This window comes from Phragmites australis, chromosome 13 (assembly GCF_958298935.1).
Source record: "Phragmites australis chromosome 13, lpPhrAust1.1, whole genome shotgun sequence".
NCBI lineage: Eukaryota > Viridiplantae > Streptophyta > Magnoliopsida > Poales > Poaceae > Phragmites > Phragmites australis.
In genome coordinates, this window is record NC_084933.1 from 20,570,406 (window position 1) to 20,583,982 (window position 13,577).

The window sequence follows — 13,577 nt, forward strand, 5'->3', positions numbered from 1 at the left end:
TTCTCTTTTCAGTTCTCATTCATTTTAATTTCTCTCATCTTCAACAGCTTCCCTTCGAAGGAATTCGTGAAGGTAAAGGGGAGAGAACCTTAGGAATTCCTGAAAAGAATGACCTTAGGAATTCCTTCGTGACGAGAACCGTAAAGTAAAACCGTTGAAACGCTGAAGAAAATAAAAATCCCTTCGTGAAAGATTCTAGACACTGACGAAAATTAATTGGAGATGATCTTATGATCACAATATGCCAATGATGTCTCACTAGCACATGAGTCTAGATCTATTTGTTACTCTCACAATTAGTGTCTCACTAGCACGTGAGTCTAGATCTACTTGTTACTCTCACAATTAGTGATAACATGTAGCAATTATTTTGTAGCATAATATGAATAAAAATCATTTGATGTTCGAACCGTAGACACGAAGCTAAATGTTTCATCATCTACTCATCTAGTATATCGGGAATGGCGAGGGTGGACATCCAGTTGACGGATGCCTGGTGGAACAAAACTACCTTCAATCAGGGGCGGAACAAGCTATGGGTTAAGCCTTGAGCTGACTCATTTAAGTTTAGATTAGGTCTAAAAAAGTCTATCATTTACATAGTAAAATTTAATAAAAATTTAGACCAAAGTCCTAGGCTAAATCCTAGACTGTCATTGGCCTGGTTGAGTGGACAGGTGGTGCGGTGTTGGTTGCCAAGTTTGATGAGCTGAAGTAAACAGGGTTGTCAAAATCTCACAGATGGCAGACAGAATATGTAAATATTTTGCTCTCTCACACAAATTTGACATCATTTAGCAAGCACAAGTTTTACGTGTGCGAAATGGAGCTCTATGTTGGTGATGAGGAATATGGTATAGTTGATCAGTGCAAGAACAGACGGTCGTGATGAACATTGAGAAGTCAGGTGTCATCTCATGATTCTCAGTCAGTGCACGGGAATTCAAACTTCAATTTTTTTGTTTAAAATAAAACATCAACTTTCAGCCTACTTGGCCTCACAAGGAAAATTTCCCCAAAGATACTTGAGCGAGTCTTAGAACACTCGTTTAAATCTGTTCTGAAAAGGCACTCAATTAAAACAAAAACTACCTTCCTGCACTCTTCTGCTTGCCTTTCTTCGTCGTGTCTCTCTTGGAACTAGTTGACGCACTGGCTTCTTCCTCAGCCTTCTGTTCGGCCTCCAGCACAGCCAGCTGAACATGATGGGCAAAAGTTAGCCAGTGTATACTACATATCTGAATACCATTTGCTTTCAAACCAGAGATAACACGGCAATTACCTCATCGAGTATGGGTTTGAGTTCCTTGTATCGTGTTTCGGCGAGATCAAAACCATCTTTGCGGAGCTCCTGGCATTGGATTTGCAAGATCAAATACAACAAGCACTCTGTCTAAGATATGATATAATGGAAAATTTTGATCAACGGGGAAATTCAAGCAACAGAAACTAACCTTCCCGGTGTGTTGAGTGTGCTCGTAGGCAGCCATTTGCCAGTACATATTTGTTCTCTTGTAGAAATCTCTCAATGATTCTCCAGGCTTTCAAAATGTACAAATGGAAATAAGTAAAAAGAATTTGGTTATGTTAGGAACAAAGGAAAGAAACAAATCTAAAAACAAATAAACAAAGCCAATCAAGGATAACATTACCATTGGAGTCCGTTGGGAATCAGAAAGGCCAAGGATGACCCGGATTTGTTCTATCCGAGCACGCTTCTCTTTTCTGCGCATGCTCTTACTTTCACCCTTCAGTAGAGATACAGCACTAGACACATTCTTCGCAGCATCTTCATCAGACTACACAGGCAGGTCGAGAATCGTAGATAAATAACCACACAATGAGTGCAAAGTGTAGTTACTAAAGGAAAAGGAGACACCTAAGAAAGTTAGAAAAAATTCAGAGTATGGCATGAGGAACTCAACATGATGCTAACCATTTGTTTTTACTTTTATTTGAAGGTCTAAGTATCATTTGTTTTTACCACTTGTTCAGTACAACCTAATCCAGGATCTCAGTGGGAGGTATGAGAACCTTAAGTACTACTGCGTACCTCTTCTTCATCTGTCTGGCTAGCATCCCCCTCACTATCGTTTTCATCATCATCAGCCTCATCATCGTCCTCATCCTCATCCTCGGAAATTTCTAACCATTCAGATTCAGATGCCTGAATAGAAATGATAGTATAATGACTTCCATAACAAATGGAAATAGTTATGAAATGACTAGAAGATAATTTGTTACTCTGATATTCCAATAATAGATAATACTGTTACTTAACACCAAAATGGCAAAAAGAGAAAGCCAATCTGCAACTTACCGGTATGATACACTTCCACTCATCAAGTTTGCAAAGGTTAAGTGAATATAGGTCATCAAGAGTAATTTCTCTATCTTTCACTTCCATCATTCCTCCATATAAGTAGAGCATATCTTTCCCTACAGCCATGCATGCATTGATACGACCACTGGGCTTCACTGCCTGTTAGTACCAAAAGTCAATGAGTGACAAAAGTATCATTGAATGTAAGTGACAAAGATCGAAATAACCTCAGGCAGTGCTTCTTGTGTTATTGAATCAAAGGAAACATCAGAGATTTTGCTTGAGCCAGCTTTAGTGATGGTCAGACTCTTGTTCAAGTGATTAGAAACTCCATGGACTCCAGACTGTCCGTCAATAGCTTCTTCTAAGTCCTCCATGACCTCATCATCCTCATTACCAATATTAGCTTCTAATTCATTCGTAGATTCTCTTCTTTTGATATCCTTTGTCTATGCATGGAGAACCAGTATTAGCATATGAAAATTTTCAGCAGCAATAAACTTAACCACTTGTTTTTTCAAAATATAAAATATATGCACATTTTCAACAGCTAGACTCCACAGTAAACATAGCCTTGTTTTTTCAATTATCGGAATAGATTTCTGTGAAATACTTGCTACAATGAATTTCTATATGATATATTTAAATCTACAACTATAAACATGGGATGACTGATTACATTTGAGGAATCACCTTATTTTTGGAAGGCTTGTCTTTCCTGAGCTCTAGCGGATACCTGAGACATTTGAGGGAAACAATCGATTCAACATACAAACAGAACACATAAACTAAATCAAAAAACATAACCTTTCACATCCAGGCTCCAACAACATATTTATTTGGACCATAAAAGATGTAACTAGTGCCAATCGAATCCCACATCATGACTGAATAATCCCACCAAAGTAAAGCATGTGCATGTGAGCAAGGGATCCCAAGAGTATTATATATATATATATATATATATATATATATATATAGGAAAACTAGTATGTACTCCTGGGTGTATGTACTCCCACCTCTCATATACCACTTTTACACGTGTGTTATACTTCTTTATCACTTTAAATATACTTCATTAGTAATTATAAGATACTACAATACAAATCCCATGAATTTTTTTATGAAATTCCATGATTTTTATCATAATTTGCGTATATACTTCTTTTATGTATAAAAAAGAGTATATAGCAAAAATGAAAGGCTAACATTGAATTTTTTTTCATACAACTCATATTGGAGTATCTTAGAATTAGTATTAGAGTATACTAAAAATGATAAAAGAGTATAAAGTGTTTGTTTAGGTGGTATATTGCATGTGGGAGTACATACTCCTAGGAGTATAGAATAGGTGTCCTATATATATATATATATATATATATATATATATATATATATATATATATATATATATATATTAAATGAAGTTATCTACAGGACTACAAGAAGATTTCAAGGGATGTTCAACCTAAGATGATGAATGGATGAAAAAAGTACACATCAATTGCAAAGGTCTACTACTTCTAAATCTAGATAGAAACATAACAGTCTGCATGTTTCGATTTAATAATGCTCAAGAGTTGGCCAAAATCTGATAATTGAAATGCCTCGCTATATATTATTGCATTTGATTATGGTATGAGTTGACAAGTGATAGTATAGTAGTGCACCAGCGATAGCCTAAAAAAGCATCAAAGATAAATAAAAGCTGGGATATAGCAAACTTAATTTACTTTGAAGAATATAATCAAAACTGCATTTAAGATGCGAAGAGGAATTTACCAACGGTGGTTGTCCAACTGGAAACCATACAGCTCATTCATAAACATGCTCATAAGGACGTCACCTACAATCCCAGAAAGTTGGAAGAATGATCAGCATAGGATTTTCAAAAATATAAGTTAGAAATTGACTTTACCAAATAAAAATGTGAAGCTACTTCTCATCTAACAAGTCAGCTTTTTCTAGCATGATTTGTATGCATGACGAGTGTAAGTTGAACCACTTTGGTTACTTACCTAATTATTGTAGGGTGTACCTCTATAGTTTGTTACAGTTGAATGGGTAGTCAAATGAATTTGAGATCAACATCCCAATATAAGTATCACAGTTGCAATTCTAGTATCTACTATATGTTTGCAACAGGAAACACCGATAGAGGGGCAAGCAAACCACTATATTATTGCCAAAACACCGATAGAGTAAAAACAATCCAAAGTTCAAGAGCCAAAACATAACAATAAAATCACTTATTGCCTGAACCTCCACAACACAGGGTCATCCCATTCGAGACTATTTGAACCTTGAGAACATACACACATCCATGATTACTGGGCTCCTCATTACGCTTTGGTATTTCCAAGTCTTGTTCAATACATATCATGAAATCGAGTGATTTTGTCAGCAGAATTATTCTTTTTCTTCTTTAAACCATTGGCCTAAAATAGAAGGAGCTAAAAATATTCAGGTGAACATAAGAACACCCGATCAACTCAAATAGATGGATTTAACCATTTCAATCACCAAAGAAAAGTAATAGAACACACATGACATTTCAAATATAGATTTAGCTAAGCATGGAGCACAGAAGCAGAGTTCAGTTGAGTGACCTTCAACTTCCATATCTACCACACCGCCAAAAAGAACAGCCCTTTTCTTGTGAACACACATTGAGAACCCAGCTCTGGGACCAGGCGGCATCCCAGTCTTCTTAACCTATCAACAATTTAGATTAAAGAAGTAAATATGCAAACATTAAATGGGAACCTGCAGATTTTTAAACAAAACTCAAGATATTGTCAATACACAAATGCCCGGAGGTAAGTACATGGGAATATATAAATCAATGAATAAAAAAAATTTAAGATGACTAGTTAAGTGTAAGTGTTGACCTTATTCCACTCCCAAGTACGAGGATCAAGAGACCACATATCTGCATGAACTGTTCCTTTTTCTGATGCATTTTTGTCAGAAGAAACTTCTTTAAAATATCCACCATAGAGATATATCTGCAGAAAAAAAATGAACATCAATATATTTTGCAAATAAAACTAGGAAAAGATAAGGCATAACAAGTCCATCTTGTCTGTTAATGTGCCATAAGCACGTAACTTGTTGCATAGCCATTGACAGAAAACCAAATGTGTTATAACTTGTTTAGTCAGAGAAATGTTTTTGATTTTGATTGAACATCAATCTACCACCATGTATCTAACAACGTAAATTATAGGTCAATGGATTGCATTTCTTTCTTTCCATGCAATTTTCTAGTAAAGAAAAAAAGCTTATCATGATGTAAACATGTTAGTACACACGATCCAAAAGGGCACCAATATAAGTTCCATATCACAATAATATGAGCTCTCACAAAAACTTGTGGCACATTAACATTTTAAAATTTGAGGAGGTATTAAACAAAACTACCAAATATTTGCTTGGTAGACAGCACCCAGGAAGACAAAAAAATATTTGCTTGCCTGATCTTGGTAGACAGCAAGCTGAAAGCCACTTCTTGGACTTGGCCACAGGCACCCAGGGCGAGGCTTGATTTCCTCCCACTAAAAGATCGAAGTTCTCAATAAGAATATTGAAATAGAGGCCCTTATGTATGTGTTACTAAGAGAGAGATTATGTCGCTAGCGGTGTTAAACAAAAGATCAACGTTGGTTACTAACCTTGAAATGATCCAAATCAAAAGCGTGCAAATCATTGTAGTACCTGTGGAAGGATATGATTATCAAGCAAAGTCAGATCAGATTTTTTCATATTCAGAGGATGTTCTATGTCATCAGTTCATTTTGTATCTCTTTGTGGATTATCAACCGTAAGAAGTTACACTACTATTCAAGTGATCCATAACTCATAATTTCGAGGTAACCCCTATTTTCTCAGGAACAAGATCCACATATAAATATTACTGAAGTAATTACAATACCAGGTAAAAACAAGAGTTACAAACAAGTAAACTCTACAGACCTCACTTCTCTAAGAGTGTCGTAAAAACCACCGAATAACACAATCTTGTGCTTGTAAAGAACCTGTAAGATAACAAACATCAAAGTAAGAAAAGAAACGTTGATGGCTTAAGACTGGCTAAATGGCAGACAGTAGAGTAAATATGGGATTAACATGGAAAGGAAAAGAATATACATGTCAGAACCTCTTAAAATTGGAAGATAATATTGAGCAATGGAAACATTTGTTACCGGTTTGTATTTATAATATGAGTCAATTCTGCTATCTTGATCATGTACTTACAGAACTTCATAAAATGAATAAATAAATCTTGCTGTTTCTCATAACTAAGCGCCTGAGCTTTACAGATATATCGCTAATCATAAAGAACAGCCAAACATTATCACTTGCATCACAAACTCATGTTTCCTACAACTTATAGTACTACAGGAAAATATACTTTGCCAGTGCTCATAATGCAGAAATGATTAGGAGAAATGGGATTACAACAGTTAATAAATGATTTCAACATAGAAACACTAACCATCCTGTGCCCTGACCGTGCACTCGGACACCCCTTGGCAAGAATTTGCTCCCATTGATTTGTTTTCAGATCCAACGTCCAAAAGTCCTGCAGTACAAAATCAGTCAAGGAATAAGATAAGGCACCACACTTATGATTGTTGCATCTAAGATACATAGCATGGTTCAACATTGGTCCCTCAAATGTCAAATCAGACAGAAAGAAGCAAACAGGAACAAAATAAAAGTGCTTATGTCTAAGGCAAGGAGACCTTCTCTCTCCAATTCTATTTATTCTAGTGATGGACGTATTGAACTCATTTATTGGCCGGGCTTGTGATGATGGGCTCTTGCAGCCGCTTTCAGCTCAAGGACTGCAGCATCGCGTTTCTTTATATGCGGATGATGTGGTTCTGTTTCTTAGACCAACAGCCGAGGACTTGGTCTTAATCAAGAAAGTGTTGGAGACCTTTGGCAATGCCTCCGAGCTTAACACTAATATTCTCAAGTGCTCGGTGACTCCTATTCAGTGTCATGATGCGGAGCTAGCAGTCATAACAGAACAATTGCCATGTGAAGTCAAGAACTTTCCATGCACTTATCCGGGACTCCCCTTATCGGTCACTAAACCTACCAAGGCCGAGTTGCAGCCTTTGGTTGATAAAGTGGTGGATCATTTACCAAGTTGGAAGGCCTCTCTTATGAATAGAGCTGGTCGGTTAACCATGGTTCGGGTGGTCCTCACAGCGACCCCTATTTATCAAATGATCGCAATGGATCTTCCAAATGGGTTCTCAAAGCAATTGACCAAAGAAGACATGGTTTTTTGTGGAAAGGGCAAGAAAAGGCTAATGGTGGCAATTGTTTGGTCTCATGACAGCTCGTATGTTGACCGATCCAGTATGGTGGCCTAGGCGTACACAATCTGCCCTCCCTTGGTTTGGCTCTTCGTAAAAGGTGGCTGTGGCTGCGGAGGACCGATCCGACTCTCCCATGGGCGGGGCTGCAAGTACAGGTCCAATGGCATGCGAAGGCTCTATTCAACATGGCCACAGTGACTGTAGTTGGCGATGGAGGGGATACAAAATTTTGGACTGAAAGGTGGCTGCAGGGCAGTACAATTTTGGAAGTGGCTCCTAATCTCATTTTACTTGTTCCCCGACAAGCTCTTAATCAAAGGACAGTGAGTCAAGCTTTGGAAGGTCACCGGTGGGTGGCGGATATCAGAGGAGCCCTCACCACCACAGTAATTATCGAATACATTCACCTTTGGGATTTATTGGAAGGTGTCATGTTACAGCAAGGGGTACAAGATCATCATTATTGGATATTGTCAAAGTCAGGCGTCTACACAAGTAAATCAGCTTATAATGCTCTCTTCATCGGGTCCATTAAGTTCGCCCCTTGGAAACGCATTCGGAAGACTTGGGTGCCTCTACGGTGCAAGTTTTTCTTATGGCTCGCAATTCTAAATAGGTCCTAGACAGCATATAGGCTTGCAAAGAGAGGTCTGCCACACCTGGCCTTGTGTCCTCTTTGCGATCAAGCTGATGAAACCATTCAACACATTCTGATCTCCTGCGTTTTTTGCAAGAGAGGTATGGTTCACAATCCTCCTAAAGTTTGGGCTGCAGGCTATTGCTCCACAGCTGGACACAGCTTTTTTTCTCCACTTGGTGGTACCGTGCAAGCCAGAGGGTCGACAAGCAATTAAGGAAAGACCTTAATTCACTCATAATTCTGGTGGCTTGGAAGTTGTGGAAACATAGCAACGATTGTGTCTTCAACGGTGCAACTCCGAGTGTGAGCTTGGTAGTGCGCACGGTGGCTGATGAGAGCTCGCTTTGGATCGCTGCCGGGGCTCGAGACCTTCGGTGTTTGCTAACTAGGTAGTTTTCAAGGGGTCCTCAGTTCATTTAGTTGGTCGTTTTCTTCCGTATTTGTCATGGCACATATGTTCTTTCCTCGTGTGGATGTGGGTTGAGTGGTGTTTTTGTACTATGCTCTTTGTATTTTGTTTCTCTTTTCTTCTTCTTTAATGAAATGACATGTAGCTCTCATGCGTGTTTGAGAAAAAAAAACAGGTGAAACATGTGAAAGAATTATCTACTTCTCGAATTGTAGGAAGAAGATGGCAGAAAGCCTGCATATGCTAGTGTCTAGTAGAGACCTTTGAACTACAATCATGTACACAGATGAGTACCGGTATTTCTATCTATTATCGAAATTGAGAATGCAAGCCAAATATATACATGTCCTGCTTCTGAAAAAGGTATATAATTTATTATTGCAAATATGCGAAATGCGGCAAATGCATGATGCCAAAAAAACATTCCCAAAACCGTAATGAGAAAATTAGACTCACATATTTAGTAATCTACCTTGTAATGATGAAAACGTTCTTGGTTTGGCGAAGTAAATTCCCCACCTGAAACATCGACAGAAGGAAAAATAATAATCACCTACACCGCGATGGCACCTTTACTCATAGAGTGCCCTCCCCAGAGTAAAATTTATTACCAAACATGTATATGTTATTCTTCCAGGCTACTGTCTGATGAGCACTTCGTGGAGGTGGACTGTTAGGACTCGACACCGATTTCCACTCGTTTTTTTCTACATCATAGCGATAAAGATCACCATAAACAAAGGTCTGCACATACAGAATGCCAATATTATTCACCACTAGAAGATATTATCATTATAGAATAATCTAATATAAAATTCTAAGAAAAAGGTTAAACAACCATTACATTGGAACTGAAACTGCAGTGACAGCAAAGTAAAACTATTATATAAAAAGGAATTCCCGAAATCCTCTAGAAAGAGCATATTAACGGCAAGTACATTGGTGTTGTCTTATAGGCTGCCTCATGCATTGACACGTAATCTTGAGACAATTCAATAGACAACCCCTAAAATGGGTTGTCTTTTGAGCTGTCTCATGGTAATTCCACAATTCCTTAATTTGTGCACGAAACAAATGAATATTGTAAGTTGCATAGCAATGACAACTCGTACAATGGTGCAAGAGTAGTCTCATAGTCCTAAATTTTAGCTTATGAGACCGTTGCTTTGCGAAACAACGATCACTTTCTCTCACTTCCCTCTCTCCTCCACATCACCTAAATTCTACGTGGCATTGCATGAGATGACCTATGATACGGCTGACGTGTACCAAACTGTCAATGTACTTGCCCTAAAACCAGTGAGACACATTATGCATAGCTAAATAACAAAAGATATGGTCCATACCTTGCTACCATTGTAGAACTCTCCTCCATACAGAATCAATTCTGTCTCTTTCAATGGGTTTATGGTAAGCTGCAGAAAAGAATGTCAGATTTTGCAACTAAATCTTCCAAATTTACTTTATCAGCAGGAAATTTATACTCCATATGAATACTGTCTGAACTGACAATTTAGATGGGCGAAATGCTATATAGTACTGCAAACAATGATCCCAGTTAAAACACTCCATTAAGTGAAGATCACTCAGTTAAATTGAGACTTGGAAGAAATGACAGGTTCAATTATGTAACCAAAAAGGTCACCAGATTTGATCAATTGTTCCGTTAGAAAATTCCCGTCTTGTCAGATAGGAACTTTTCGATCTGAGTCATTTGCAACATGACTAGGGATCTAAATGATAAGCATTCAAACATGAACAGTACGAACATTTGAGCTACAGAACTACCATAAAGAGGGAAAGAGGGAACTGGGAAAGCCTAAATTCATTCATTGACAATTGAAGCTCTGTACTGCCTTACTGAGCAATTGGACCGAGGAGATGGTGCGGGGATATTCTCCTCCGTATGGACCTCCTTCTTCTTCGCCTCTTCCTTCTGAATGCTCCTCTGCAGTTAAGATAACCCAAAGGAAAGAAATCAGCAAAAGATCATAAGTGGCAGCAGATTACAACAACAAAAACATAAGATGCAACGCAACTAATAGAACAAAGGCGAAATTGATCAGATAGTGTTAGCACAACGAAGTGCAGCAATGCGGAGAAAGAAAAAAGTTGCAATTTTGCTACTTTTCGAACGCCAGAGCGCATTATCAGATGCAAAGCAGCAATGGGGACAAAATGCACGAGAAGCAACCATAAACAATCAAATCCACAGAGAAAACAGCGCCATATGTTCAAAAATCCGTAAATGTACGCAAGCGTCGCATGCTTGGATGATTTCAGCCGCCTTCAGGAGCGGTGAGTGAGCAAGCACAAGCGTGCAGGGAGGCGAGCACAGCAAAACGAGCAGCCGACGAGACGAACAATCGCGATCGAACTTGGGACGCGTGGAACAGGCGGGACGGATCGAGGGAGGGCGGGGAGAGGAGAGTATACTGACGAGGATGGCGTCAATATCGTCCTCCTCGCCGACCTTGCGGGCCTCCCGGCGGGCGCGCTTCTCCTCGCCCTTGGCCGTCTTGCGCTCCGTCTTCTCCTTCCCCTTCGCCGGCTTCTTCTGCTTCTTCCCCATCTCCTCCCCGCCTTCCTACTCGAGCTAAAGTTTTCTCCTTCGCTCCCTCCCTCTGACTACTTCACTCCCTGTTCTGAGTTCCGACGCGGGGGCAGCGGCAGCGGCAGCGGCGGAGGCGGAGCTAAAACCTCGCGGGGAGAAGGGAGGAGGGGCGGCGCTGCAGTGGGGACTCGGGCGGCGGCCGGTGGCCCCGCCGATAGAACTAGGCCTTTGTGCAAAAGAGCTCCCTCCAATTGGGAGCGCTCGTGCCGGCAAAAAGTACGGCCCACCAGCGTCCGCGGGCTGAGGGTGCGGCCCGCAAACGCGCGCAGAATGAGCGCTAACATCTTGGAATTTTTTAGTTAAAAAACATCTTGGAAATTTCCTCTAAAAACCATCTTGGAAATTTGAATGCCCATAAAAGATTGTTTTTAAAATACTCAATGAAAAGGGACTAAAATGTAAAAAAGAAGTTCTAGAGCGGGTTTTCTATCAAAGTAAGTTCGGAGCGTAGTGTGTTGCGTATTACTCCCTCCGTTTAGAAATAGTAGATATATTTTTTGGCTCGGTTTTTAAAGTTAGATTTTGATTAAGATTTTCTCACAAAATATATCTTTTATAGCTACAAAACATATATAGTGTAAAATCATTTTGAATTATGAATCTAGTTCTATAATTTTTATGCACTAGATATTCTTATAATTTGATTAAATATTAGTTAAGATATACAAAGTTTGACTTTTTAAAAATAAATATACCTATTATTTTTAAACGGAAGGAGTATGATACTGCAATCATCATTTGCTTCCGCTGTTTGCACATATATACATTATCCTTGACAATTGTTGTGAGCGCTGCGCATACATTCCTGTATGCAGCAGCTTGCGGATTGGAACCTTCCGTGCCTTGCAAGGGTTTCAAGAGGATCGAGACGTGTTGTTGAGCAATCAGGATCTCAGATGCGCAATAATCTAGGAACATGCGGTTCTGGTGCATGCGAGAAGTGAAGGGCAAGCAGGGCCCCACGTTGAGGAGAGCTATGGCTACCGCAGCGTGGCACTTGGACTGGCCCTTGATGGTGATCTTTAACTGCACCCCTTCTTGGCATCGGCCTAGAGAATTAGGGTTAGTAATGGGTCGGGTTAGATCAGGATGGAGCAAAACTATATTCGATCCAAAACTAGGTCAGGTCAGAATTAGGGTTAGCAATAGCTTGGAGATGTCCCAGATCTGAGTATTGAGGACTGAAGAGTAATTCAGATTGATGGGTTGGGCAGATGGCCGGATGGGCCGCACGACTGCACGAGCTGTCTTCTCGGGCACCCGACCAAAACCACGGGTGAATTAAAAAAACCACACCAACCCGTTAGATCCATAGACGTAATTTTGTACCCAAACTCGCGCTCATCGGGCGCATAACACTTGGTACCGAACTCATGGGTTCAATTTCCAGTTTTACTGAGAATGATCACAAGTGTCAGCATTCCAGGGTCCATAGGCGAATTTAGCCAAGGGTGAACACTTGAGAGCCCTTGAAGCCTTTCTATAATTTTTTGTATAGAAGAGAAAGAATAAGAGAAGAAGATAAGAGAAGGAGGAGGAAGAAGAGAAAAATGAGAAGGGGAAGGAGAAAGATGAATAAGGAGAGCACATACTTCTCAGCTCTGGATCTGCCATTGCTGGGGTTAGCCCCGACTTTTTAGGTTGAGGGGCAGCAGAGTACAGGACGGGCGGGTAAGAAGAGGATGACATTTTCACAAAATAAAGGTATCATGAGGGTGAAAAAAACTATGGACCAAAAACTCAGTATAGCCAACGGTACAAAAACTATGATGCTGACCACTCTATGAACAGTGTCATCAACTAGCATTACTAGAAAGTGAGACAAGGGTACGAGGAAACGGGGGCTCCAGCAAGAACAAGATGTCATGAACTCATTTCTACCATAATGAGCTCATGTTTAAATCATTGCAAGTCAGGAACATACTAGCCAGCCTAAACCTCGGAAACTTCACTACCATTTCAGAAACATGGTTGGTTGGTCTTGGTATATGCCAAAATGCAAATGGCACCCTTGTGCTGCTGCACCTTGGTCCAGCATGGGCCTCAACGCCAGACTACTCGGAGCTCAGGTCGTCCGGCGTCCTCCTCTGCCCCTTGCAATGGTTCTGCCAGTTTACTGGCGACCGTGGCAAGATCTGGTAGCTGCCGACCGGAGAAAGCGATCGATCTCACTCATGTACAAACCCTTTGATTATTAATGTAGTGTTTGTTTGTTCGAATCAAGTTGAACATGCATGAGATGATTCAACTGGATG

General features: G+C 39.8%; 1 protein-coding gene across 1 annotated transcript; it reads right to left on the reverse strand.

The window, feature by feature from the left end:
- Positions 1 to 895: 895 nt before the first annotated feature.
- On the reverse strand, positions 896 to 11,471 carry LOC133888854 (uncharacterized). Its single transcript, XM_062329225.1, has 20 exons — positions 11,149 to 11,471; positions 10,570 to 10,656; positions 10,055 to 10,123; positions 9,320 to 9,452; positions 9,181 to 9,227; positions 6,822 to 6,908; positions 6,299 to 6,360; positions 5,998 to 6,040; positions 5,800 to 5,880; positions 5,215 to 5,331; positions 4,933 to 5,038; positions 4,106 to 4,169; positions 3,017 to 3,059; positions 2,551 to 2,772; positions 2,321 to 2,482; positions 2,054 to 2,167; positions 1,653 to 1,799; positions 1,455 to 1,541; positions 1,283 to 1,351; positions 896 to 1,196 (listed from the first exon to the last, which is right to left on the reverse strand). The coding sequence occupies exons 1-20, from the start codon at positions 11,278 to 11,280 to the stop codon at positions 1,089 to 1,091; spliced, it is 1,980 nt and encodes a 659-aa protein (XP_062185209.1). The 5' UTR covers positions 11,281 to 11,471; the 3' UTR covers positions 896 to 1,088.
- Positions 11,472 to 13,577: the final 2,106 nt, after the last annotated feature.